We start from the raw sequence: 27951 nt of genomic DNA, 5'->3' as shown, positions 1-27951 counted from the left end.
CTCTTTCATTCCGTAAGTTAGAAGTGGTTATACAAATGAAATTCACAAGTAGTCTGGAAATAAGAAGTGTTAGGTTTGTGGCAGATAGCAGGAAGAACTCAGTACATAATACTGTTTTGAGTGGTAGCAACAACCCTGTAGTGTAGTAGCAGAAGTTACAGGTGAAGTTCCTAGCAGGACATGTTCTGCCTAATTTGGAAAATTAGCAAGTGATTGTGGTAGACAGCATTCAAGGCACTGTAAGGTGAAAACATCTCTCAGAGGCACAATAAAATGTCCAGTCCTGATTTCTGTACTGTAAGAACAGGCGTGGATTATATTGTTTCCAAAATGACTGCATAGATCCTTGTTAGCAAACAAACAAACAAACACAGAAGCCAAGATGGAGGAAGCTGGAAGGAAGATGCAGAGAATGAACACAGCCTCACAACCGTGTACTAGTCCTTACCAGTTTTCCCTTAGTTTGTATTGTAGGTGGTATGGAATAACCAGCACAGCTTAACCAATGTCAAATCTTACCTGGCCAACTTAATGGCATTCTGTGATAGCACATCTGCATTAATGAGCAAGGAAAGAGCCACTGATGCCATCTATCTGGACTTCAGTAAGGCCTTTGACATTCTCCTCCATAACATCCTTCTCTCCAAATTGGGAAGATATGGTTTTGATGGATGGAGTGTTCATTGGACAAGAAGCTGCTGGTGTAATTGTACCCAGACAGTGGTGGTCAGGGGCTCAATGTCAGGATGGAGATTGGTGACAAGGGGTGTCTCTCTGGTCAGTACTGGTACTGATACACTTTAACATCTTCATCGATGACTGTGTTACTGAGTGTGCTCAGCAAATTTGCAGATGAGGCTAAGCTGTTTGATACAGTTGACATTCCTGAGGGACAAGATGCTATTTCTCTAAATCTAGAGACCTAGATATGCTTGAGCAGTGGGCCCATGTTGGCGAACCTGAAAGGCAAAAGGTCAGCGTGCTTGGACAAACAGCCACACACCAATATGGTTACATATAGCGTGTCAATTTATTGCCCAAAAAGCCATACTTTTACAGCAGACAGACGAGGGCATCCAAAAATCACACACATTAATTGGAGGAAAGCTACTGCAATAACAACCCTAAAAGCCCCCTTCAAAGCCACGAGCCATTCATTCTTATCCTAGAGGTGTCCTTGGTACTCATGCTGTTTATCCTGCTCCGCAGCTGCTTTGTGAAGTCCTTATCTTGATCCATGGCTGCTGCTCTGCAAAATTCTTCTTGTATTACAACAGGCCCAGGAGAACATTGGGAGGTTCAGCAAATCCAAGTGCAAGGTCTTGCATCTGTATCATAGCAATTGCTACTCACTACAAGCTGGGAGACTAAAACATTGAGCACAAGCTTGTCAAAAAGGACTTGGGTGTACTGGTGGGTGGGAAGCTGGACATGAGCCAGCAATATGCCCTTGCAGCCCAGAAAGCCAACCGTATCCTGGCCTGCATCAAAAGAAGTGTGGCCAGCAGGTGAAGGGATGTGGTCCTGCCCCTCTACTTTGTGCTAGTGAGATCTTAACCTGGAGTACTGCATCCAGATGAGGAGTCCTCAGTACAGGAGAGACATAGATCTGTTGGAGTGCATCCAGAGCAGAGCCACAGAAATTATTTAAGGGACAAGGACAGGCTGAGAGGACTGGAGCTGTTCACGCTGGAGAAGAGAAGGGTCCAGGGGGAACACCTGATAGCGGCCTTTCTGTATCTAAAAGGTGGCTATAAGAAAGAAGGATACAGACTCTTTAGCAAGGTCTACTGTAACAGGTCAAGGGGAAATAGTTTAAACCTAAAACAGGGGATACTGTGTTAGACTGAATATAAGGAAGAAGTTTTCCCCCAATTAAAGTTTGGGAGGCACTGGGTCAAGTGATAGATGCCTTGTTCCTGGAGATACTCAGGATCAGACTGGACATGGCTCTGAGCAACCTAATCTAACTGTAGGTTTCCCCTTTCACTGCAGGGAAGTTGGACTAGATGATCCTTACAGATTCCTTCCACCTCAAATGATTCTATGATTCTGTGATTTTTAAAATAGACTTTTATCTAGTTTTTGCTCTCTTGCTGTCACTTGTGTGCACAGGGAAGCACAGGCACTTACAGAGAAAGTGGGTTAATGGACAAGGGAGCCCCTGGGCAGCGTTCTATGTCTTAACTGCCTAAATCCAGTGGCAGTGCACTGCTGAGGACTACTAAAATCCCACTAAACCAGCAGGGGAATGGCATCTGTGTGTGTCTATGCCCCTGCATATTTGTGCATTTGTTTGGAGTTGCATGGCTGCATGTACACAAGTGTAACTGATGTCAAGCTCATGAGAGTGTAGCATGTTCTAATTTCCATTCATCTTTAGGAAGCCTTCTAGAAAGTGTTGGGATGTGCAGGAAAGTTAAAAAAAAAGCTGGTTTGAATGTCATCTTTCATAAGTATGAGAAATGTTGTGCTCCTCTAAAGAACGGAGAAACTTGACCTTTCTTATGCTCTTTTGTCTGCTGGAGCTTTCACGTTTCTGACAAAACTTAAGATATAAGATACTTTTAATGCTGTACTTTCACTTTGATTTGAAGGAAATATGGAGAGATTCTAGTGAGAGAAAAACGAAAACATAAATAAAAATGTATTTCTGGAAGCGTTAATAAAAAATCTGGGATAGATCTGTTTTTTGATGCACTCATAATTTGATGTGTTCTTATGTATATTTTCAAGGCTGAATATTAATAACTATGTCATTAACAGATATATGCAGAGCGTCACAGTTCTTGAGAATGCACTTAAAATCAACCGACTGTCATTTTTAACAGGAAGCAGAGGCTAAACTCTGTCCCCCTGAGATGCTGGCAGAATCCACAGCTCCAATAAACAGAACAGGTGACTAGATGCCACTGACACTGTACACAGCTGTAGCTGAAAGATCATTTATCTTCCAGTTAAAAAGATTTAGCCCTTACAGTAAGCTATTCATCTGTGTCAGTCTAGAGAAGCTAAGGAAAGGCATGCCTTCTAATTCAAATATGATTTTATTTATTTATTTTTAAGAGCAACATGCCATTTTGCATGAACACATTTCAAAATGTTTAGACAGTAACCCATTATTTTGGTAATTTGCTATGAGTTAGAGTGAGTTAGTCAATCTATCTAGATTGATAGATACTGTGTATCTATCACAGATATGCTCTTGAGAGCAGCTGGGCAGAGAAGGACCTGGGGTCCTGATGGATGAAAGACTCAACGTGAGCCAGCAGTGTGCTCTGGCAGGCCGGAAAGCAGGGATAGGGAGGTGATTGTCCCTCTCTACTCAGCTCTTGTGAGGCCCCATCTGGAGTACTGTGTCCAGGTGTGGAGCTCTCAGTACAAAAAAGACATAGAGATTTTGGAAAGGGTCAAGAGGAGGGCCATGAAGATGATCAGGGGGCTGGAGCACCTCCCCTATGAGGACAGGCTGAGGGAGTTGGGTTTGTTCAGCCTAGAGAAGTGAAGGTTGCGGGGTGACATCATTGCAGACTTTCAGTACCTGAAGGGAACTTACTCCCAGGAGGGGAATAAACTCTTTGAAAGGGCTGACAATAGCAGGACACAGGGAAATGGTTTTAAGTTAAAAGAGGGAAGATTTAGGTTGGATGTTAGGGGGAAGTTCTTCACTAGGAGAGTGGTTAGGCCCTGGAACAGGCTGCCCAGGGAGGTTGTGGATGCCCCGTCCTTGGAGGTGTTCAAGACCAGGTTGGACAGGGCCCTGGGCAACCTGATCTAGTAAATGTGTATGTTTGGTGGCCCTGCCAGGCAGGGGAGTTGGAACTACATGATTCTTGAGGTCCCTTCCAACCTGGGTCATTCTGTGATTCTGTGTACCTTGGGAGCTAAAAGCTGCTGCTGTATTTAGCTAAATAAAAGGTGTGTTAGAGTAGTTAACTAGCAGTGGAAGGGAATTATCTTTCATTTTATGCACCTTTGCAGAACACTGCACAGCTTAAAAGCCCTATTCCATATCCCTGCACTAACACCATGTTGAACATGATTCTGGTCTGACTCTTCTAAGTTGGAACAGGTTGGTAACAATCATGAAACTTTATTTGGGATAATTGATGAATGATACAGGGTCAAAGCCAAGGAGTGAAAACCGCAAAAAACAGAAGTGAGAATAGTATGATAATCTGAAAGTTGTTACTTATTGAATGCAGTAATATTTGCTTCCTGGTCCAATCAATAATCAAACTAAACTGTGAAAGTCTGCCTTAAAAATATGCTTGTACGCTCTGTCTACAGTTTTTAGCTATTATTGTTAGAGAAGGATTAATTTCAAGAGCCCTTCTCTATGTAATTGCCATCATTTCTGGGGGCATTTAATTAATGTAAATCAACATGCATAAAGCTTAAAATAGCTCAAACCCACCGAGCTTTAATAAGTAGGTCTTTTTCCTGGCTTGCCTTTGCAATGTAGTACAGACAGTTGTACTGGAAGGCCAGAGAGAAGCACAAATCAAATGAGCCAAACATGAGTTAGAAATAGGTGTCATAGAGATAGGATTCTCTCCTCCCTCTCCTCTTCATTAGTGGTAGCTTCTGCTGCTGCACTGCCTGCAAGAAGAAAAGATTTCTATTCATTGTGAAGAAGGCCATGCTGAGCCACCAGATTATTTCTTATTTTGGTGCCTTATTCTGTCATCCAACCCCTTACACTAAAGCTTTCAAGCCTCTGTGCCTTAGAACACGTTGTCTCCACAAGTGCATCTTTTGAAGTGTCCCTGGAGAACAAATTATCAGCCAGTCTGAGTTTTATCTAGCCTTTAATTATAGAGATTAGTATCAAATCCTTGAATTGCTGTAGCTATCAGCGAGAGAAAAGACATGGAACAGCTGTGCGATGTATTCTTATTACTAGTTACGGTCAGTAATGTTAATGTTCACAGTAAGTGAAGTGTGACAGTGTTCTATCCTAGTCCTCAGTCCTGTATAGCTGCTGAAGCTGGAAGCCAGGAGAAGGATGGGAATTGCAATGGGAGAAATTAGTTCTAGTTTTACAGTGCTGATAATGAAAAGACCCAGAGAAAATATACATAGGACTGACTGTAGATCTTACATTCTCCTAGGCGAGATGGAGAATAGGATCCCTTGCTGTTTATAAACAGTTTCAATGCAGGATGTTAGTTGTGGAGATGTATCTCGTATTTAAAGCCCGATAATGTAAGCTACGTAAATAAATAAATAAATAAAGCTACAGCAGCAGCTCTTGCATATTCTTGAATATGAAATAGTATCTGGAGGATATATCATGTCTCACTGTATGTAGTTGACTGTGTATGTGCGCTCAACTGCTCCTGTGTGAAGTGTCAGAAGTTCATACTTCTGGGCATTTTGTATCTGAAATTCAATGAATTTAGTCTTTTCATGGAGCGTACCAGAGCATCACCACATGTATTTCAGGCTTCTTCATGGTGGTCTCTAAATCCTCAAGACTATAAAATGTGGAAATATTTTAAAAACAATGAAGATGTGTAGGAATTGAAAGTTAAATCAATTTAAAGTTAAATCAGTTCAGATTTTCAAAATCTGGATGTGGATAAAAAAAATCATTCATACACTAGAGTTCGAATATAGGGCAGATTATTTTTTATTATTATTATTTTTTTAACCAGTAACAACAGTAAGAAATTACATGGGGCTTTTTGTCGTATTTCCATTAGCACAGTTTAGTGCTCTCTGACACAACCAAAAATATTTTGAAGGAAGTAGAACAAACAGCAGTTTTCTGGAACAGTTCTACTAAGATTCATGCTGTTTCTGCAGTTTTGCTTTTACTGGAGGTTCAGTTTGAGCTGTATTAGGATTAGATTGGTGTTGTTTGGGGTCAGTTGTAATTACATTATGTTATAAAAGGTACTTACATATCTGGGTACAACAGTATTCTTGAAAAACCATTACCATAATGCTGTGCTTACTTTGCACAGGATTTCTGAAATGTCTTATCGTTTTACATATTCAGGTTTTCCCCTCTGCCATCCAGAGTGTTTGTGTTGAGTTTCTGGATGTGGCTCTGTGCAGCTTGGTCCGGTGGTTGGTGACCCTGCACATAGCAGGGAATTAAACTATGCCATCACTGTGGGCCTTTTCAACCTAGATCATTCTCTAATTCTGTGATTCTCCTATGTTAAGCACAGCTATCACTTTGTATGCATGACATGCGATGACTTCACAGACTGCATGTGATTGAATCAAAGACTGCAGTTTATCTTGGTAGCGTTAACTTCAGCATGCTGAATGGCCCAAATGTTTCACAATATACAATTTGTAACAGGTATTTCAGGGTGTGTGTAGTTGAAGTTTGTATGCTGTTATGAATATATCTTGCATGCTATTTTTAAGGAAATATATATGATTTTATATTTTGATGTTACTTATAACAGTAAGATATAATAATTATTAGCACCTCAATCAAATTAACGTCAATCATTGCAGTATATTTGGCTGGCTTTAAAATCACAGGAATGTAAGTATTCATATGGCTTCAGCTCAGGGATGTGGACCTCCTCAGATCAAGTCTATTTCTGTCAGGAGACCTCCTCAAAATATTTTGTCATATGTTGTTCTGGCTGGAACACATGTCTCAAATGACCAAGCCACATGCAGTTTGGTCTTTATGTCTTTAAACTGTATACCTGATGTGCTTGTTTTATTCATAAATGGCAAGTACATGTTTGTATTTATGCATATGAATTCTGCCTGAAGTTGCAGGTGAAACGTTCAAATAGGACTGCAGATAAATATGTTGCCATTTTAGCTTATCCTTTCCTCCTTGACTGATCCTCAGAAAAAAATATTGTACTTTGATGTTAAAATAGGAAGGAATTATGACCTATTTATTTTTAATAGACTTTCCTAATTGCATTAATGCTGAACAGATATCCTTTCAACAGCATAATACACCAATTATGCGCTTCCTGTGTAAGGAAAAGAAAGCCACACATAGTTATTCCTCGTGTTTCTTCTGTTAAGAATACTTATTTAACATAAAATGCTTTGTAATGGTATTCTGATCTGTAGAGATTTAGGTAATTAACTAAGCAGAACTCGTAAGCTAAAGAAACAGCAGATTGGGAACAGAGAGTGACCTTACACTGTACTACCATGAAATCATCATCAGTTTCTAATTTAAAGTATTCCTGTTCAGATAAGTGCTTAACTGGATGCTAGTCAGTATCTGTGTTATATACATATACAAATGTATATATATATACACATACAAATAACTTGAATCTGTAGGCTAGCAGCACAGGAATTATTGGTATATATCAAATATCCATTTGATGGAGTATGGTGTGTTGCTGGTCACTGAGGTATACAGTACTTATAGGCAAAATGTAAATGTGCTATCAGCACTTGTGCGCTCTGCAAGTAGGAAGCAGGAATCTGGCTGTTGTCTTCTGTATGAGATATTTTGGCTACTATAGTAACCTTTTATATATATGGGGTTATTTTTTGTTTTTTGTTTGTTTAGTTTGAGATTTGTTTATTTATTCATTTACATTTAAGGACTCCTTTCTTTGCAAGAGGTGACCTAGGAGAGCTGTTATGGTCTCTAATTTTTGCCTTTAAAATCGCTGTGAAAGTTTAGAGCTCTGTGATCTGGTGGAAGGGAGATATCAGCCTGAGAGGAAGCTTACATTGATAGCTTACATTTCTCTCCTTACCTTTGGACCTTTTCTTCTTAACAACAGTAAACACAGAGATCAATGGATGCATTTTCTATCTGAAAGCTAAGAGCTTGAGGGTTCAGAAAAATCAAACTCCCTGTGTGGAATAGGCTGCAGTTATTCATGTTCTCCATATATTAAAACTAAGACATACTTTGTTAAGTGAAAAAATAGAGGATACTGCTCACCTACTGTCAAGGAGTTCTCTCTAGAGCTCACTCCGGGACAGTGGGAACAAACCCGGGGGAGCAGGAACAAAAGTCCCCCCCCCTTTTTCTCTATCGGCACTGTACGACACTGCGCGGCCCGGCCCGGCCACGTGCGTTTCGGGAGAGGGGAAGGGAAGGGAGATTGCGATTGAGTCTAACAAAAAAATGAAGGAGAAAAAGGTGATCTGAGAACGAACGGCAGTTTAATAACCTAATAACGCTAAACAACAACAAGAGAGTTTCAACAAAGAAAATACTAAGTCCCCAATCTCACCGATGTGGAAGGCAGGAAGCTCCGACCACGTTGTCTCCTCGCAGGGAGCCGGGCCAGCAACCCCGTCCCCTTCCCCACTTCCCTTCCGGTGCCCCTCCCCACATGCCCATTTAAGGCAGTCCACAGAAAAAAAACTTGTCCCCTTTTCTCCCATTATTAGGCATGGTGTTCTGATGTGGAATACCAACACCAACCAATTGCAAAACCATAACACCTACGTAGAAACTGTCAATTATAGGTTAATGTTGAAATATTAATGTGATTTATTCTTTTTGCTGTATTCATTCTCTTATCAAAATAATGGTTGTCTTTTGAATTAGCTAGGGCTGCAATTTCAGAAGGGATGGCAGATTGTCTGTAACACTTAACAGAGATGATTCCTTTATGTATTCAGCAAAGCTGAAGAAGAAGTAGATGTCTTGATTAAGTCATTAATATCTCTTCATATGTGATTTTTCCACTTCTTACTTCTTCCTTAATAGAATTTTGAAGTAATTTTTTGTGAAAACTTTGATCGGGATGTGTGAAACTGAACTAAACTGTAAACAAAATTAATCTCTCATAGGGTGGGTTCCTTGTTCTCATATTTTGTTTATGCTTACCCAGACTTTTAAACGGAAAATAATAGGATGATATACCTTCAAAGAAATTGTTGTATTCTTTTGTAATATAGAAAGTGCTTCAATTTACTTTTAAAGTACAATTTAAATGATTTTTTCTATAATTTTTCATATTTTTAAATCAATAGTTCATGTGCTTACTGTGAAGTTAACATTTAGTACTACATACTCTCTGTTTCTACAAAGAGAACATATCTCTGTGCTACATACCATTTATGAGATAAAACTGAACTGTGAAATAGAATGTCTGCCTTCAGTCAGCAGAATATTTATAAGTTCTGAAGCTTGCAATTCTGTTTGGGTAGTGTGTGAAGCTGGTGGCTACAGTGACGATCTGGCTATTACACTATGAAAGAAAGGTTGTTTATTATATAGCAGCTCTCCACAGACCTTGGCTGTGCTGGACGATGACCAATACAATTAATATAATTTGTTCCCTTGGTGCTGTACCAATTGTTTATCTGCTAAGGCACACACATCCACTATAATAGGACAAGATGATGTGGCATGGAGCTGCAGTTTGGCACTGAAGTAATAATCATCATGATAAATATCACAAGGTGTCACCAGCACTGTGCAAAACAAGTCACCTTTCTCACTTAAGATATGTAATCTGTATATTTTTATTTTTGAATCTTTTCAGTGGGCACTGTGGTGCTCTGTGAGACTTTGGAATGACGAAACTGCTGAACTCTGTAGTACAAGTGTGAGTGGAAAACACCAAGTTGATCTCATTCCCTCCTGTAGATCTTTCCGAGCTTGTCCCAAGCCTGGGTGGTAAATCATGATTCCACTTCCCTACTTTTTATTTCTTCCAGAGAAAAGTTTTCAAAGTGATTGATAGTTATTTCTTCTATTTATACTGTTTTTTGTTTGTTGTTGTTTTATTTCTCTCTATTCTTAATTGCACAGAATACATATAAGGATTAGATGTAGTAGTTCACTTAATATGCTACCTCTTGATAGAAAATTTTTTATGAGATAACATGTCCTTAACTTTTTTTTTTCCTTGAACGTCCTGTGTATTTAGTAGTATTTTAAATCTTTCCCCTGAGATCCAAGCACTTCACTTTAGTTTTCTGTCTTTTTCTCATTGAATGCCAGCATTATGTATCTTCAAATAAAACTGAGGTTTTTTGTTGTCATTGTCGTTGTTTTTTACAGGAGTGTATTTTGTATCTTCTGTCTCATTAACATGAAAATTAACATCAGCAGAGCAAAAATGAATATTTTAGATTGCCACTGTTTATTTCCTTTCAGCACACTTTAATTAAAGTGGCGTTTGTTTGCCTATAATATCACCATTCCCTAATCAATGTACTGAGCAAGCACCATGGTGACAAGATAAGTTGCTTTGTTTTGTTCCATATGTCTGTGTTCCAATTTTTCCATAGTTTTAATTGGTTCCCTGCAGAATAACATTTACAAGCATATGGTATGGAAAATGCTGACTGCATTTGTTATCATATATTTTAGTGCATTGGTGGCACTAGATCACTAAGCCTTTAAATGTGATTATGAGGTTATTTAATGTGTTCAATATTGTGCTTACAACATAGAAAAAATCTGCAGTGAGACAAATGGTATCAAAGAAATATGTTTGAATTTCTTCTCAATGCTTCAAGGATAGATGGGGAAGCCTGATTCATATGAAACATTCATACTTTGTCATCTAAGAGCAATCTGAAAAGGTCTGTGGGGGGTGCTTGTCATCACAAGAGGAATGTGCATAGGAATGTGGAATGCAGAGAAGACAAAATACAGGATATGCCAAATATTATTGACTTCTGAAGAAGTGCACTTGGCAATGAAATGACGAAACAAAGTGCAGAATCTGCCCTTGAATCTCACATAAACATGGGTGAAGGTATGAAATCAACCATATTAATGTGGATGTTGGTTTAGCACATAATCTGTTTTCTTGCTGAGAAAAATCCACCAGTTTGTTTTCAGACTACTCCAAGAAGAGCTCAATGGGTCATAGCACATATTAATGATACCTTTGGATTTTGTGAGCAGATTGGCAAGTCAGACACAGCCCAAACAGTCGGAGAAAGAGGGTGAACCCTCATCACAGAGACCAGGAAGATTTCAAATGTAGGGATGAATCTTCTGCATATGGATACAAGAGATGCCATATTCCTTCTGCCTCTAGCCTGAACCCAGCATAACTTATCTCTATCTAGAACTCTAAATACATTCTAAATTTTTCCTACTTTTGTGTCATTTATGTGCAGTGGATGAATCTATCTTCTAGATTTTATTAGCGAGTAGACATATACTGAGAAGCAATACAACAGTGTGATCATATGTTTTGTGTTGCTCGAATAGAGTACATCTGTGGATCTGCCACAAGTGCTATAGTGACGGTAGTATGGTGATCTGTATTATATAGGTATAACCAATAGCTGTATGAGTATAAAAAGGCAGCATCTTATAAGAATAAGATACACATTTCTCTAATGGAAACATCTCAAGTTAAATAATAGATTAGTTTGCAAAATCAAGTGATGGTTTTATTCTGAGCATACATTTCTTAGTGCACTGTCACTTCATTAGTAAGCACAGTGTTGCAAAATAATTTTAATCTCTGCTCAATTTCTGCAACAAAATGACCTCAGAAAAAGATACTTGGACTCAAGCTTGTTATAAGAATAGAATTTCCTCATGGACAAAGAACCTGGCATTTATGAGAAAAGGCTTTTGGAAAAATTATTTTGGGAATAGTGTTTGCAGCATGAAGGACAGCAGAGAGATACCACTGGGTGATTTTCAGTGTGGAAAAGGATTTAGCAACTAAAAATGCTAGTAATGCAAAACCAACAACAATAATAAAAATACTCCCACCAAGACAAAAACCAAAGAACGGTAACAACAAAAACAATTAAAAACATTATTTCGGAGGCAATCTTATGTGAGAGCAGAGAAAAAGTTAAAGACATTTTAAAATTATGATATTTTCTAAATCTGAACAGAAAAGGCAAAGTTGAATCAGACTTTGGCCTCCTGATCATCTTTTTCAGTTATGATCTTCCCTTCAAACTGACGATATGTGTTTAATGGCAGAGAGATAGTGACTGTATTTTACTGTTAATATGGACTGTTTATATGTCTTATATCACTTAAAGTGTAGCTCATGGGGAAGAGCAGACCTAAAGCAAAATGAAAATGTGAAAATGTAACCACATTATGTTTGTGTTAAGTGCAATCTAGTCTCAAATTTCCACAGTGCATTAATGAAAACTTAGAAGAAATGCTGAGTTCATACAGTATTAAAAAAAAAAATAATAATAAAAAAACAGTACGGGGTAAAAACTATATGTTATATGTAAACAAACTGAATTCTGTCTCATATGATCACATATGCAGCAAGGCTGTTGGTTCACTTCAGGATGTGATCTCTCTTCAATTTGCTACCTATCACATAAGGCTTATTCTAGCTAATCACAGAATCACAGAATTACCCGGGTTGGAAGGGACCTCAAGGATCATGTAGTTCCAACCCCCCTGCCTGGCAGGGCCACCAAACATACGCCTTTACTAGATCAGGTTGCCCAGGGCCCCGTCCAACCTGGTCTTGAACACCTCCAAGGACGGGGCATCCACAACCTCACTGGGCAGCCTGTTCCAGGACCTAACCACCCTTCTAGTAAAGAACTTTCCCCTAACATCCAACCTAAATCTTCCCTCCTTCAACTTAAAACCATTTCCCCTAGTCCTGCTATTATCAGCCCTTTCGAAGAGTTTACTCCCCTCCTGGGAGTAGCTAAGAAACATGAAGCTCAGCTCCAAAGGCTCAGTAAATTTATTGTCAGTTGGAAGATTGTTTCATCCAACAGAGGACAACTTAATGTTCTTGCGCACCCTTAGATCAAATGTTAAGTCTATGGTAGAGGCAGGTAAATGGACTATGTTACCTGACTATGAATTCCCTTGACTTCTCTTTAAAAAGAAAAAGAAAAAGAAAAAGAAAAAAAAAAAGATAAAACCATCACTTTTTTTTTCTTTTTCTTTTTCTTTTTTCTTTTTCTCTCAGTCTTTCTTTATTTTCTACAGTTTATTCAAATTTTGCAGTGTATGTTGTAGGGAATTATCGATACCAATCACCACTTGGCACACTATGGAACAGATTAAATTAACATGACCTGCTCCTCAGGTAAATGTGCTCTCTACTTTTACCTCATTTGTTTTTGGTGTCTCAGGGAACACTTTTATTCTGTAAGAGCAATCTGTAAGTTGATGAGTGCAGTCAACTGCTATGAATGACAGGCAATCTAGTCTCACCTTTGCACATTCAGTTGGAAAGGAGAGAGAAAAAGAATCATGTAACTTGACCTGAAAATTCAAAGGTGTGCTGTTACTGACTTCAGGAACTAAAGATAACTTGGAGTATGAATAGCACTTGTTCTTTGCAAGGCTGAATTGCTGTATAATGTACTGCTGATGTGCAGGTGGTGGGTGAGAACACTAGTCATGCAGAGAACATAACTCATTTGTTGTTCAAATTAGTGTGGCATAAAACAAAAAGAAGAGCTTTGATTTTCTACTTTAGTAGTCTCTTTTATAGGAAATCTTATTGACTGGCTGTTGAAGTACTGCTGAGTCAGGATTAAATAATCATTCTGCTGGGAACATTTTCCTTTTTCAGCCATACTAGAGTATATCCTGTTATGACTTGGCAGAAAAGGCACTATGATCTCTTATTGAGCCTAAGGTCATTTGAATAAGTTTCTCCCCTCCTCAACTTATTATAAACACATAGTTTTCTTTTATTTCCTAAAATGTCTAAAGGGAGTTTTTTTCTTGAAGTAAAACAAGGATCAAAACACCAGTGTAAAAGTTAGGTTTCCAGATACAGGTGAACATGGGCATGTGTGCATATCCCCCAAAAAATCCATTTTGAAAGTTAGATATTACTGGGTACTACTGACATCTGTGATCCAGTGCAAGTGGTGTCTCCAAAGCTGTCCCTCAGAGTAAAAATGTGAAGAAGCAAGAGTGTGTGAACATATAAAACTTCTGTATGATGCAAAATCAGTGTCAAAACAATTGATGAAACAAATGTAACCTCCAAAGGAGACAACAATTTTGATGTTTTTAATTACGTGATGCTTCTTTTGATATTTAAATAGCATCTGTGCATTGTATGTTTTCTCCAACCCTTTTTTTCCAAAATGGCACTAGGCATAATTATTCATATCTATATTCACGGTGATAGTAAATTTTCACAGAATTAGGAGAAGCTGTTGCCTAAATGGTAGAGAGCCCTTGCAGGGAGATTATGAAAAATTTAGAGGACTCTGGGTGCCACAACAGAAGGCCATGTAACCATTAGAAAGCACCCACAGGAGGGCTACAAAAGTAGCAAAGCGTCCTGTGGGCAGGATGTAAGAGAAGCAGCTGAGGTCCCTGGGTCTGTTCAGCCCAGAGCACGGCAGGTTGGGGGAGGGCTTCATGGCTGCTGCAGCTCCTCACAGGGAGCAGAGGGGCAGCGCTGAGCTCTGCTCTTTGTGGCAGTGACAGGGCCCGAGGGAACGGCATGGAGCTGTCGGGGGAGGGGTGGCTGGGGGATAGTGGAAGATTCTTTGCTTTAAGGCGATGGGATGGGTGTGTAACAGGCTGCCCAGGACAGTGCTCCTAACCTGGCAGTTTATGAAGCATTTGGACAGTGCTGTCAAACATGGAGTTTGGTTTTTCATTGCTCCTGTGTGGAGATGGGAGTTGGACTCAGTGATGCTTGGGGGTCCCTTCTACCTTGGGATATTGTGCGATTCTGTGATGTGAATGAATGTATGTGGTAAATAAGTTAGTAGATATTTCAATAACAATCAGAGCAGACTTGCATGCAGACATAAAATCAATTCAAAATAAGAAGACAGTAGATATTTTTCATTGGTAGGAATTATTTATTTTACAATCTGAAGTTTGTCTGTTTGCAGAATGCCACATTGGAGCTTGTTGGTAACGCAGCAGTATTGAACTGAATTCTCAGCAGCAATGTGTCTGTTCCAATTCTTGATTAGAAATGACTGGAAAAGAAAGTTCCTGGAATGATATAGGGTGAGGATTTCCTTTCTCAGCGAGCATGCTGAGTAGTTAGCCTGCCCTCATGTCCATTATAAATTTCAGGGATTAACACGCTGCTGTGTTTCTAGGAAACAGCATTTTTTATTCTTTATTTTTAAAGAAAAGTATTTGTAGAAAGCTCTCAACTATTAAATACAGCTTTTAAAGTATTAACTTCAAAAGTCCAGTAAAGCTTGGCTATGTGCAGTCACCATAAGAGAAACCAATGCAGGTAAAACCTGGTGAAGCATGTATGTCAGCTAGGCTCCAAGAAAGCTGCACATGCACAACAACTAAGATGTGAAGACATTTTGCTGAGCTCTGTTAGAGATTAATAATTGTTTTTTATCATCATTTACAGATCTTATTCCATATGAATATTTAATTCAGTATACAGAAGAAACGGTGATATTTTATGTCTTTCTATTCTTTCCTGAGAGTTACTTAGAATTTTTATGACCCTTTCCCTCATCATACTTTTGCATCTACCCCACAAAAGCAGGTCTGGATTTAGACAACTGCCCTATTATTATATTATATTCTGCCATTGGCATTGATGTTTCTAGTAAAAGCTATTTTGTTCAATACAGATCAAGCAGGTAAAGATTAAAATATAGCACACTTGAAACTTTCTATTTTAAATTATGTTCTCTTGGCAAGAATCTGTCATATAACTGCATTTTTATAACTATTTCAATAAAGTACAACATATATCATATACCGTATGTGATAAATGTAATGTTCTGTTCTCAAAAATAAGAGAAAACAAAATACTTAGTGGGATGGCTTTTTTCAGGTCAGTATAAAGCTTTCTAGAGAAAAGACTTATGAAATATTAAAGTAACTTGAACTTGGCATAAAATATTAAACTAACTTTGCCTTGGCTACAAACCATTTGTTTGACAACAGAGAAGGATAATCAACTTTAAAACCTTCAGATTGATGGAGATATAACACTGGCTAATGTTATGAGGCAAATGTACTTTATTCTCTGAAAAGACTAGAAAAATTGTAGCTCTGGACTGGGGGTACAATCCCATAGTTACAAAGTAGTATAAAAATCCTCTTGTCTAAGTAGAAGTCTCCGAATCTCAGTTGAATATTTCTACAGATGACCAGTTTTTTTCTCGTGCATCTGCATGAAAACTGAGCACATTTGCCTAGCAGCCATGGTAGCTCTTCAGCAGCAATCTTGGAGCAGCTTTCAGAGTTGTGTCTGGCACTGAATTAGCATGTGACTGTGCAGCTTCTTTTTTATTAATATGCTTCTGTTGAGCCATAGAGGTGCTTTCTTCAAAGAAATACTATCCTTGACAGGTACTGCACTATCAGCCTGTGCAGCAAAATGTACTGATCTCATTATGGGTGAAGGATAGAAGATGCAGTGAGATTTAAAGCAAAAAGAAAATAATTGTCAGAAAGCAAGACTGTGTGTCTGAGAGTATGTGTGTGTAGGAAGGGGAGGGGAAAGATACAGTGTTGTTTTTTTTTTTTTTCATTTGACCCAGCAAAGGTTTCTGCTTAATACCAGAGTAAGTGTTCAGGATCTCTTATCATTCAAGATCATTTTCCCTTCTACTTTGACAGAAGAAAAAAGGAAATGAATGTTTTCTTTGACTGAGGTAGTATAGTTTGATGAATCACTGTAGCAATATATCCTAGCCAAAGTTTTTGCAAACGTGGTTACCAGTATATGCAGTAGTTTTGAATGAATCAGCTGTTTGATGCAACTAAGAACAAATAAAATATATTTTTCACCACAGATTCATAAAGATACAATTGCCATACTGGACCTTTTGTGGGATTAAAGATAACAAAACTAGGTAAATACCAGACTTACTTCACCATAGCAAAGTGTTACAAGAGATCTCTAACTGGATTACAGAAATATCTAAATGCTTATAAATCAGATTTTGTGAGCATCTTTGAGTATTTATCTGTACGGATGTGATCAGAACTGAGTTATCCTGACTGATGCCCTCTGAGAATGGCACATTGTTTCCTTAATTCATTTTATCTTAGACATCTGGCTCTGGGCTTCTCTGCTGAGACTATTGCTTGGCAGGATAGATCCTGTCAGAAGTTTTGCTGTTATGGAAGAGGAAGCCTCACATCCATGTGCCCCTGTTTATCCTAGTTACTTGATGAGTAATAGTATGCAAACTAGTTTTGTCCAACAGAAAAGAAAGCAGTCTTTGAAGCTTGGAGAGTGTGCTTTACTATTACTTTTATGGAGAATATGGTTTCTGGAAGGTTATTAATAATACATAGTACTTGGATATTAAAAATTGATTCAGGGATTTGCATGTGGCGAGAGGAAATGCTTCTGAAGTTAAATATCTTGGACTTGTGAGAGGAGGAGAAGAATAAAATTATACTCAGGGAAAAGAAGAGCAGAGATCTGGAAAGGTGAAAAAAAAAAAAAGATATTTCTGTTCTTTAGAAGAGCATGTGAGAGTTATCAGGAGAGATCTTGATCTCCTAGGAAATAAAAAAGCCAGTAAATCAAATCACAGTAGACAGTAACAATAGCTAGTTTTGTGTTGGTTTCTGAACCAGGAGCAGCCATCAAAGCTGAGGATACAGTTCCTTCAGCTTCAGAATAGCTGCTGACAACTTAAGAAAGGAAGCTTTCCGCATAGGTCCATCAGAGTTGAAGATGTCACCTGAACTGCAGAATGCCATTTCTTTTATAAGCTCTTTGAAAACTGTCATTTGTTGTGAAAGTTGAGAGGAACAGCAGCCTGAGTTCTGCAGTACCCTTCTCTATGATAGATTTTAATGTCTTTAGAAGTTGTAGGAAGTGGTATTATGGCAAGACCTGGTTGTTCCTGAAAGACCACCTCCCGATTTGTTTCACTCATGGCTGATGGTATCTTTTTGCCAGTAATGACAAGCTGAGGAAGTGGTCCTGCTGTGAATACTGACTTACAATGTCTAAGACACTGAAATCAGGTTAAGATTTTTAAAAGTTGTTTTCATGGTCCTTTGTGCAGAACTGATGGACAGCACAGATTTGTGCTGATTTACTTGCAGTTTGGCAGTGTTGATCTTTTACTTAATGCACAAATGTGAAGCTATCTGTCCAGCACATACTAAAACAGTATTAAACCTGCTCAAGCATAACACTGGTCATCACTTGGCTTTTGACAAAGTATATGTGCTTTTGGTAGACAAGTGTTTCTTATGTTAAAATAGAATGGGGAAAATGCCATTTAGCTGTCTGAATAGTGTCATTGAATATGAAAATATCACCTGTGATTCTGACGTTGGATGAATACCCATTTCAAATAGTAAAGACATTTGGAGTTGTCTGTGTGCATAGATTGTACGAGTGGGATCTTTATCACTGAACTGGGGAATGAGAAGGCAAGTAATTCTGTATTAATGTGCTGACAGGGATTAGGGAGAACATGCATCTGATAATGTGCTTCCCCAGGGATTTCCTTGGCCCTTGCATGTGCTGTGTTTTCCTCTGTACAGTTTATACTTAAAATCTATTAAATGCAGACACATTTTCATCAAATGTGATAAGAATATAAGTTTACCGAGGACATCTCCTTACTGAGAACAGAGCTAGAATATCACTGAGACTTCTCTTGCCTATCATCCAATGGAATAAAAGGACAGAAAACCAATCAAATCCAAAGGTAACCATCATCTTTGCAATAACAGTATTATTTTAAAGTGTGAAAAAGAGAAACGATGTAGAAATAAAATTTTGTTGCGTAAATATACATATCTGAATGTATGTAAAAATATTCAGTAAGTAAGTGAAATAGTTTAAGAAATAAAGGATTTTTCTTTTCTATGGAGCTCTCTTTTCTCTCTTCTGGAGTACCGTGTCCAGTTCTGGGCTCCCCAGTACGAAAAAGACAGGGATCTCTTGGAAAGAGTCCAGTGGAGGGCCACAAAAATGGTGAAGGGCCTGGAGCATCTCCCCTGTGAAGAAAGGCTAAGTGAACTGGGTCTGTTTAGCCTTGAGAAAAGAAGACTGAGAGGGTACCTAATCCAGGTCTATAAATCTCTGAGGTATGGGGGGCAAAGTGGGGAGTTCAGACTCTTTTTGGCATTGTGTGGCGGTGACAGGACAAGGGGAAACAGCCAGAAACTGGAGCATAGGAATTTCTGCACGAATGTGCTCAAGAACTTTGTTATGGTGAGGGTGACGGAGCACTGGAACAAGCTGCCTGGAGTGGGGGTTGTGGAGTCTCCTTCTCTGGAGATATTCAAAACCCACCTGGATGCCTACCTGTGTGACCTGATGTAGGGAACCTGCTTTGACTGGTGAGTTGGGTTCGATGATCCCTGGAGGTCCCTTCCAACCCCTGTGATTCTGTGATTCTCTGATTCTGTGATTCTTTATTTAGAATTTAAACATTAATTAATTCTAAACAACTTAGAAACTTAATTTGTATTATACTGTTAACAGAATAACTGTTTTATTCTATTAGAAAAATCTCATTCTGTCAGCACCACCACCACCACCAACTTTGCTAAATGCCACAAATGAGAGATTAGAGTATGAAGTGTGGTAGTCTTGTGCAAATGAACATATTCTTACTCAGGGAGAGGTACTGTCACTAAAAGAACTGTCTGTCATGCATGAACTAAAAGCATATAATCCCTGGAGTGGCCTGAGAAAGGCTGTGTGCAACAGAACACCTTCAGAAAGTTGTTTTCTCTTCCCTTTCCTTCGAGAAAAAGTTGACAGTAGCCTCCCAGTTTCCTCTACCTCGTATCTCAGTTCTTTAGGTAGAAATTCTCTGGAAGAAGCCAGCAGTCATTCAGAAATGGAGTACATTAACAGCCTGAACAGGAAAAGACACCCTCTTGCTGTGTATGTTTGTGCTGCTGTAACAAAAGAACACAGCTATTAAGCTCTGTCTCAGATTTGTTGCGAAGCTCTTGAGGACAGATTGAAGAAATGGCTGTCCTTCCACAGTCTTCTCTGGTTCGTTTGTGTTGATGAAATATCAGTTACTGGGTAGCTTGTTGACTTCTTTGGATAATGAAGAAGTTATGATCTCCTGAGCTTTCTTGCTCTACTGTATTCACTTTGTAATTCACTCTTTAGAGCAGTGCTTTTCTTATTTCTTCAAAAGTGTAGGGTTCATAAACTTTCAGTCTTTGAATTCCTTAATTTTCTTGTAATTATTTTGTCCCCACTCTTAACTCCAAAAGTTTGGAGAGAGTTAGGATGTGATAGCTCACGCAAGTGAATGAAATACACTTTCTTAAATATTCATATGTATATATTAATGTGAAAGCTTCTTTATGTAGTTGTGAAGACAAAGTGATTCTTCTATCTTTGGTAGTTCTCAACAATTTCTACTGGTTTGAAGACTGCAGTGTACCTCTGTAACAAAGTCATTGTGAATTTGTGAGTTGTACAAGCAAGTGTGCAGACTGTATGTGCTACAAAGCAAATTTAGGAAATAGAGAATAGTTGTCCTGGTTTAATTACCCAGAGGTATCTTCATGGCTGTGATCCATATAATGGAAAAAGAACAGTTTCTTTTTTTATTTATACAAAGGAAAGATTAGACACTGAGAAAAAAATTGAAGTTTTAACAAACAGCGCAGCTATAACTGTTGAGAACAGCATACTAATTATATCTTTCTATTGAAAGTTTAACTTGATAAAGTGAAAAATTCCAATTCAAAATAACAAAAAAATGGATCCGCTTTTATACAGCAAGAACAACGTTTGATTTAACATATTTGTGTCTGAGGTATTTACATTTGTGTCAGTCAGATGGGTTTCTCAAATTATGAAGCGTAACTCATTAAGGAAAAAAAAAAAAAAAAAGGTGGAATGTTGCCATGGAGCCAGCCTAACGTTTATAATAACAGAATAATAAAGGAAACAGCATCATTTTATGTTCTGTGTGCGTGTGTGGTTACGAAGAAGGAACCTCACTGTAATATTTTCCTTTCATGCAGTTGGTCTGTCCTTTCTTTTCCTGGGGTTTGGAAGGTATAATTTGATTAAATGCAGAACAGACTCCCTGTTGACAGTGGGGAAAGCATAAAATTGTCAGTGCTTCACTCAGTGTTTTCAGCTTCTGAAGAGCCAAGATGAAGGGTTGCTACTTTGTCTATTTACTGATTTCAGATAAAGGAAGAAAATAGGAATAGTAAAACTATGTGTGTATTTCCACACTCTTTGTGATTGCTTTTCTTATGAGATATGTTTTTAAGGTCTTTCCCCACACATTCATGGTAGTGCTTATCTGTTCTTTCTGGACATTTGTTGTGTCTTTTGAAGATTCTTGGTGACTGGGATTTGTTTTGTTGTGTTTTTTTTCCTCATTGTTGCTCATGATGGTTATCTTCGTATGTGTTACAGAACTGGAGCAAGCACCTGGAAAAAGTACATGTTGTTCTTGGAAGTAAATCCTGTGATTTGGACTCTCTTATTTCTGCTGTGGCCTATGCCTACTTTCTAGATAAGGTAATGAATAAACAAAAACAACAACAGTGGGATCTTATTTGCTACAGGTTATTACTGATCTTTCTGTTAAGTCAGTTAAGACATCCCATAGAAACCTATGTTCTTGAAATGATTACATAAACAAACCTGCAGTGTATATTACAGATCTTTAAGAGACTGTTTTTATTAAGTTGTTGATTCATAGGAGCCTGGATGGATCATACATCTCTTTTAGTTTTTTATTTCAGAGGTTGCAATTGTAAGTCCATACTGTTTGTTATCCTGTTGTGCTCAGCATTGTGTGTGCATATTGTAAAAGAAATACCTTGGCCTAAAGAATTTGATGCATTAACAATCGTAGTCAAAGAATATTATATTTAACATCTTCTCCACTTTTTGTAAAAAGCTTCAGATGAAAAGAATAACTTCTGTGCCCTACAGAAGTGGATGTCATTTTGCTGACTCCCAGGAATTAATTTAGAGAGTAAAGTAATTTGTCTAAATGTATATGTTTCTGGCTCTTCATCCCCATCCAGTGTCATGAATGCAAAATTAGTCAAGTTTGAGAGGCAGAGTTTGACTAAAACTATCAGGGTTTTTTAAGGAGGGCTTCTATGAGTCAAAATTTACAACATTTTGAAGAAAGCATAATCTTTTCCTGTAAAACTTAATTAAGATTTTCAGAAATTAATACAACACTTTTTCTCATTCCTCATTTTGCAGCAATTCTGCACGAGGAGCACACAGACAATATAAGAAAAAAAGAAACAAAAAAGAAACAAATAAAAAGAGAATTCATAAAGAATAAAGTAAGAGGACAAAAATTAAACAGAAAATGCAAACTTTCTAATTGCTCAGTCTGGTAAAATATGACATTAATATAAATCAAGACTTATTTCTTGCAACTCTCACAAATACACATCTACATTACAGGTCAGTCCTCCTGATGTTCTTTGCTTACCAGTTCTAAATATACCAAGAAGAGACTTCAGCTTCTTCACGGAGACAAGGTTTATATTGGAGGAGCTGAATATCCCGGAGTCATTCCATATCTTCCGAGATGAGATCGATTTACATCAGCTGAATGCTGAAGGGAAGTTGTCTTTAACACTTACAAACCGCAACATGCTGACAAGGTATTGAATCTTATATACCAGAAAATGGCTTACAGGTTTGACCTATCTTAAAAATCATATTTTATATTTTTTTTTCTGATTCAGACCAATATGGCTATGATAGCACAGCAAAAAAAAAAAAACAAAAACCAAAAACAAAACAAACAAAACAACAACAAACAAACAAAAAAAAAAAACCCAAAAAACCACAAAAAAAAACCAAGAGACTTTTTCTCTCATTGTGGTTCTGTGATTATGTTTAACACATACAGCAAAATAATCACTTTCTATCACTTTTGATTCACCCTTTTGAAGACAACTTGTATTTTCCCATAGCTTAGAATAGATATTTTAAATGTGCTTTCTCTTGTGGCCAGTAAATACAATATCTTTTTTTTTTTTTTCCTGCTTCTTAGTTAGCTTTCACTAAAGGAATGAAAGCCCTCACAGTGTTTTGAGGTGTCCACAACAATTGCAAGTTTTAGTGCTGTTAAGATTCTCCTAAAGATAAACAGAAATTTGAGGTGTTTACATCATAGTCAACACTGGCTTTAAATAAAACTAATGTTGAATAGAAATTGTTGTAGATGTAGCTAGCAACAGCTCATATTCTGCTTTTATGTCATCTATGATTTCTATATGGCTGCTAGAATACTGAAATCATTACAAACCACAGCATTTTTCTCAAAATATCCTCTGTGCCAGAGGCTGAGTTGATCAGTGGGAGCCCATACTTCTCAAGCAGGAAACTTTATAATCCAGTGGTGAACATAGGGAGCTTCTTTATAGTGGACTGCCTGTCTTGCCCACGGTGAAGAGCACTGTTTGCTTACAGCTCTCTTCAGAACCTCAGTTGAGATAAATAACATTCTACCTGTGCTATAGGTTAACTATGCAGCCTTGGGAAGAAAAAACAAAACAGCTTCCTCCTACTCTGAGATGTTTATAGATTAAAATAAAAGTAGAGAAAATCTAAAATAAGAAATATGTAAATCTCATAGCTGTTGGTACTCTTACAACTGCCAACAACTCAGTACATCTTCTCAAAGAAAATGTATCCACGAGATTTGCTTTTTGGTTGTTGCTGTCCACTCCTTTTTCTTCCTTCTAAGGAATTACGACTAGCATTTGATATTGTTAAGTACATTCAATGGGGAAATTCCAAATCTTCCTTTTATAAAGGGTGAAATTTTCAGTACGTGTAAAATTACTATTTTTCAAATTACTAAATTTAAAGATTTTGGTAACAGAAATGTGAACAGTTAAGTCCCTAGTACTTGCTGATAAAATCGGTGTGAATCTTCATTCTGAAATTACTGTTTTAGGACTTGAATGTAACACATTTTTCTGAATAATAGTGATGTTACAGCCTGGAATTATTTTTAAAGTTTTTGCAGTGCTTTATTTGGTTGTCTCAGATGCTAGACAAAAGAAGAAAAATAAATGTGTTTTTTAAATTTACTTGGTAGTGAGGATAAAAGTTTGGAATCGGCTGTTGTCAAAGTCATCAATCCAGATGAGCAGTGTGATGGCAGCCTGGAGTTACAAGCATCATCTTCCTCCTTAGTAGTAAAAGAGATTCTTCAAGAAGCACCAGAGTTAATCACTCAGCAACTGGCTTATCTCCTCAGAGGTGAGAGATTACTCTTTATATTAAATACTGAAAGGTTTAATGGAGTGTTTCTGAATCTGCTCATGCAGAAAGAGTGTGATCCATTCTTTGGTTAACAATCCCTTTAAAGACCACGGGAAGCTTCATAAAAGAAGCAGGGAGTAAAGAGTTTGTTAAAGAGTAACATTATATTGAATATTACAAATGTGCATTTAAAAATAGGCATGAGAGGTCTTTGCTGTATCACTAGACAAGAATATTAAATGGAGCTGTCGACACACCAGCTGGATAGCTAGAAGAGCTGTGCAGTTCTTCAATTCCAGGGGCTGTGCAGTGCTGGCAGCTCGGCGCTGTCTGCCTGTGGACAGCAATATGGGTTGGAATCCAATATTTACATATTAAAGTTTCTTCTGATGGCGGTACCTTTTTGTACAACATTGTTTTAATGGCATGATTCAGAACTTCTGCTGTTTAAAGATGCTGTAACCAAATCTTCATTACATCTTCTTTGGTATCATTTGCCCAGTAGAGAACAAAGGATGGGAATTCAGTACTCAGAAGTATTTTCATTTTTCGTCTTCATAGTTATTATTTACATTAGTTTATTCAGTTTACTTGCTGCAGCAGAGTGTTTTCTTGGAAAATGTAGCTGAAACTAGAAAGGAGTGCTGCCTTTAAGCTACGTACTGAATTTTAATATTCCTTAATGATTTTTAAAGATTTTAGGATATAATTGTCATTCAGCTATTAAATACCATTTTAAGAAATGAATGTGGACAAGTTTCATGAGGATTACAAAATCCAGACTACACCTTTCATAAACTAATGGAATCTTGACTTGTTATTATACTGATTGCTACAGTAGCAAATATGTTCTGAAAAATTACAAAAGGATTTTTGTTTTTTTCATGTTTCTCTGGAGAAATTTCTAACTAACAGAATTTAACCTGTACTTGTAAAGCCCTTCCATGCTAACAAGCTCTTGTACACCTTCCTTGAAATTTTTTTGTAAGCTTCAAATTTCAACTGAGTAGCTGTCCAAGAAATTCAGGCAAAACATAATAACTGATTCTGGAGGCAGAAAACAGAAAAGGCTTTTGGGAATCTCCCAGGCTACCTGTTTGGTGGTAGGTCAGGAAGTAGTGCTCTTTATAATCAGCAAGAGCATATGTAAGTACTATACACAGTAATAAGTGTCCGCATGTTTTGGCTCTATAGTTTGGGTCAGAAGTAAAATAAAGAAGTACTGAAAGTGTTTGTTTTCACTTTTAAGGGATGTAGTAGCTTATATGTATAGATATTTTAAAAATTAGTAAGTAAATTTTAATTACTGTGTTCAGTAGTGTTCAGTAGTGAGTGTTTGCAGATCTCATGGAATATGTGGAGCACTGGATACCTTCACTTGCATGGTATGAGAAGGGATTGACCAAGCCTAAATAACTAGAGCTGTACTTGTGATTTAGAATCATAGAATCACCAAGGTTGGAAAAGACCTAAAAGATCATCCAGTCCAACCATTTACTTATTACCAATAGCTCCCACTAAACCACATCCCTCAACACAACATCCAGTCTTTCCTTGATGTAAGGAAAGCAAGACTTGATGTCTTGCTACTTGCACCAGCAATACAATTTGTGTATATGTAAGGTTAAACATCACAAATATCACAAGTCTTATTGTGTTTCTCTTAAAATAGAATGGATTTTAGGTACGTGAGAATCCTTCGTTATAAATTCAGAAAAGTCAATGAATCTCATTACTGGTTTTGATAGCAGAAAAATAATTTGTGATATAAATGTATGTAGATACATATGCAGATCAAGCTACAAACATCCTAAAAATAAAAGGTCAAAAATAACCCACCCTATCTAGCTTTTACGTTTCTCTGTTTATGTGATGGCCTTTTGTTAAAGTCTTTGACCTTAACAGAGATTTTGAAATTCATCTTACCTGTGAGCACAGGAAGAGGGAGTGACAGCTTCATTCTTGCTTTTAGAGAATGCATGTGTAGAATCTGAATCCCTTTCAGTTTAGTAGGATAATCCCAATCTCTGGTGATACTCCGCAGGTATATGAACAATGTAAAGAATGCTTCTCTATTTTTTCCCATGTGGTTACATTAATTTCAATGTAACTCTCTGTATTTTTTAATGTATCAGTTTTGAGGGAATTTCAGAAACAGGAAAAAAGTGGAAATCAAAGCAATAAGAATTAGGACTTTGTTTTCACTGAACAGCTGATAGATCCCAGCCCCTGCCTCTGAGTGTCTGAATTGGGATTCATCTTTCATTTTCTGGTTTTCCAGCAAGTACTTCAGTAGAAGACTTATAAGATAATACAAATACCTCATGTTTTTGTAATTATTGTGTAGTGGCTGTGAGAGTTTCATTCTTTGTCTCTTTTTCAAGTTTCATTGTCACAGTCTTTTAGCAATTTGTTGATTTTAATAACAAGAGCCAATATTAGGAACTTGTGTATTTTAACTCTGAACAAACTTTGCCTACTCTGCTTCTTGAAAAAAGAAAAAAAAAATAATTGAGGGAAGACGTATGATGTGAAACTTAGAGTTATTGCTTTAGATGATATAATATTTAAGATATTATATAATATATATATATAAATTTTTTATATATATTTATTTATTTGGAGATGGGTGGTTTCCTGAAATCTGTGTCTGCTCATCAAACAAGTTAATCAAACAATAAGTTAATTCTACCATTGGGCTTTGAACAGAACCTGCTTTGAGAGTCATAACACTGTATAGCTATATTTGCCTTGAGTTACAGCTTGCTCAGTCCCTGGATTTGTGCCAGAAACAAAGAATTATGGAACCTGCCAGAGTCTTGGGCCTGTATTATTTTATTTCCCTGGAGATGTTTATAAGGGGGCTGTTGCTAAACTCCAGATCCGTTATACTGCTGAATCATTACATTTTATATGGCAGCCAGCTGGCAAGGATGCGTTTCCAAGTACTCATTGTCAGGTACTCCGGATCAGTGCACTCTCAAAAATAGCTGCCTGATGTTTATTTGTATAAAACTTTGGAGGATGCCACAAGGTACAGACTGCAACATGTAAACAGAGACAGACTTACAGAAAGAGCATCAGGAGTTTTTAAAACCTGAACTGGCTTTTGCTACTCACTAGCTGCACTTGGGTCAATTTGTGCCCTGTTGGGGCAGTCTGACTTTTGGTAGAGAAGACTAGTTTGTTATCCTGACCACCCAAACTTGTGTTGAGAAATGCCCTTCTAGGGCTTGTCAGGGATGATGCCAGTTTGTTTTTTTTCTGTTCTGTCCTGTACTTTGGTCAAATGACTCACATGTTCCTTAGTTGGCTCATCTCTAGGATATGTGTTAAAAAGAAGGGGACGTTTTAAACTGCAACAAACACTGCAGTTGTTTGAATAGGTATTTTTGTTATGCATGGAAACAGTTTTCTTGGAGGCAGTGCTCCGCCCAAATTACACAGTATTCCAGCTTTCCAGCTTTATGGCTTTACTGTTAGTTACAGGGAAGACTGTTTGCTTGTGTCTGTTAGTTGTTCTGGTTTGATCTGTTGTTTTTTGGGAGGGAGGAGGGAAGGAGAGAAGATCGGAAGGGGGGGCAGGGAATGTCAAAGCATACTTTCCATGAAAAAGAGTTGCTTTTCCCCTTTTCCCTGTCCTTTGTTTTTACATGTTGTGGAGCAAAATCTCAACAGGAGAAATGCCTATATTTTCATTGTACTGTTTCTCTCAGCCATAAACTTATAATTCAGGAGATGGCTGTGCTGTTCTTAATGTTTTCCCAAAACGACTTCTGCCTTCATTAGATCATGTTTAATATTAATGCACAGCAATTGCTTTTGGCAAAACTAGTGCTTCACTTCCAAACTGCTTTGCAAAAAGAATAAAATGCATATT

At 37.6% G+C, this 27951-nt stretch overlaps 1 protein-coding gene and 1 long non-coding RNA gene across 9 annotated transcripts in view; one reads left to right on the top strand and one right to left on the bottom strand.

Moving 5' to 3' along the window:
• PRUNE2 (prune homolog 2 with BCH domain) overlaps positions 1–27951 on the top strand; it is a 129231-nt gene that overhangs the window by 11186 nt on the left and 90094 nt on the right. For all 8 annotated transcript variants that reach the window (XM_015849165.1, XM_015849164.1, XM_015849162.1 and 5 more), the window contains exons 2-4: positions 21237–21341; positions 22254–22456; positions 23905–24068. In XM_015849165.1, the coding sequence (XP_015704651.1) occupies positions 21237–21341; positions 22254–22456; positions 23905–24068 (472 nt within the window). The remainder of the gene's footprint in view (positions 1–21236; positions 21342–22253; positions 22457–23904; positions 24069–27951) is intronic.
• Positions 1007–4668, bottom strand: LOC116652478. The gene is made up of 2 exons (XR_004305524.1): positions 4418–4668; positions 1007–1751 (listed from the first exon to the last, which is right to left on the bottom strand). It is a non-coding gene; the product is annotated as an uncharacterized LOC116652478 (long non-coding RNA).

Source organism: Coturnix japonica, chromosome Z (assembly GCF_001577835.2).
Source record: "Coturnix japonica isolate 7356 chromosome Z, Coturnix japonica 2.1, whole genome shotgun sequence".
NCBI classification, from domain to species: Eukaryota; Metazoa; Chordata; class Aves; order Galliformes; family Phasianidae; genus Coturnix; species Coturnix japonica.
Note: the sequence above shows the minus strand (reverse complement) of the source record. Positions and strands in the feature narration are given on the sequence as shown.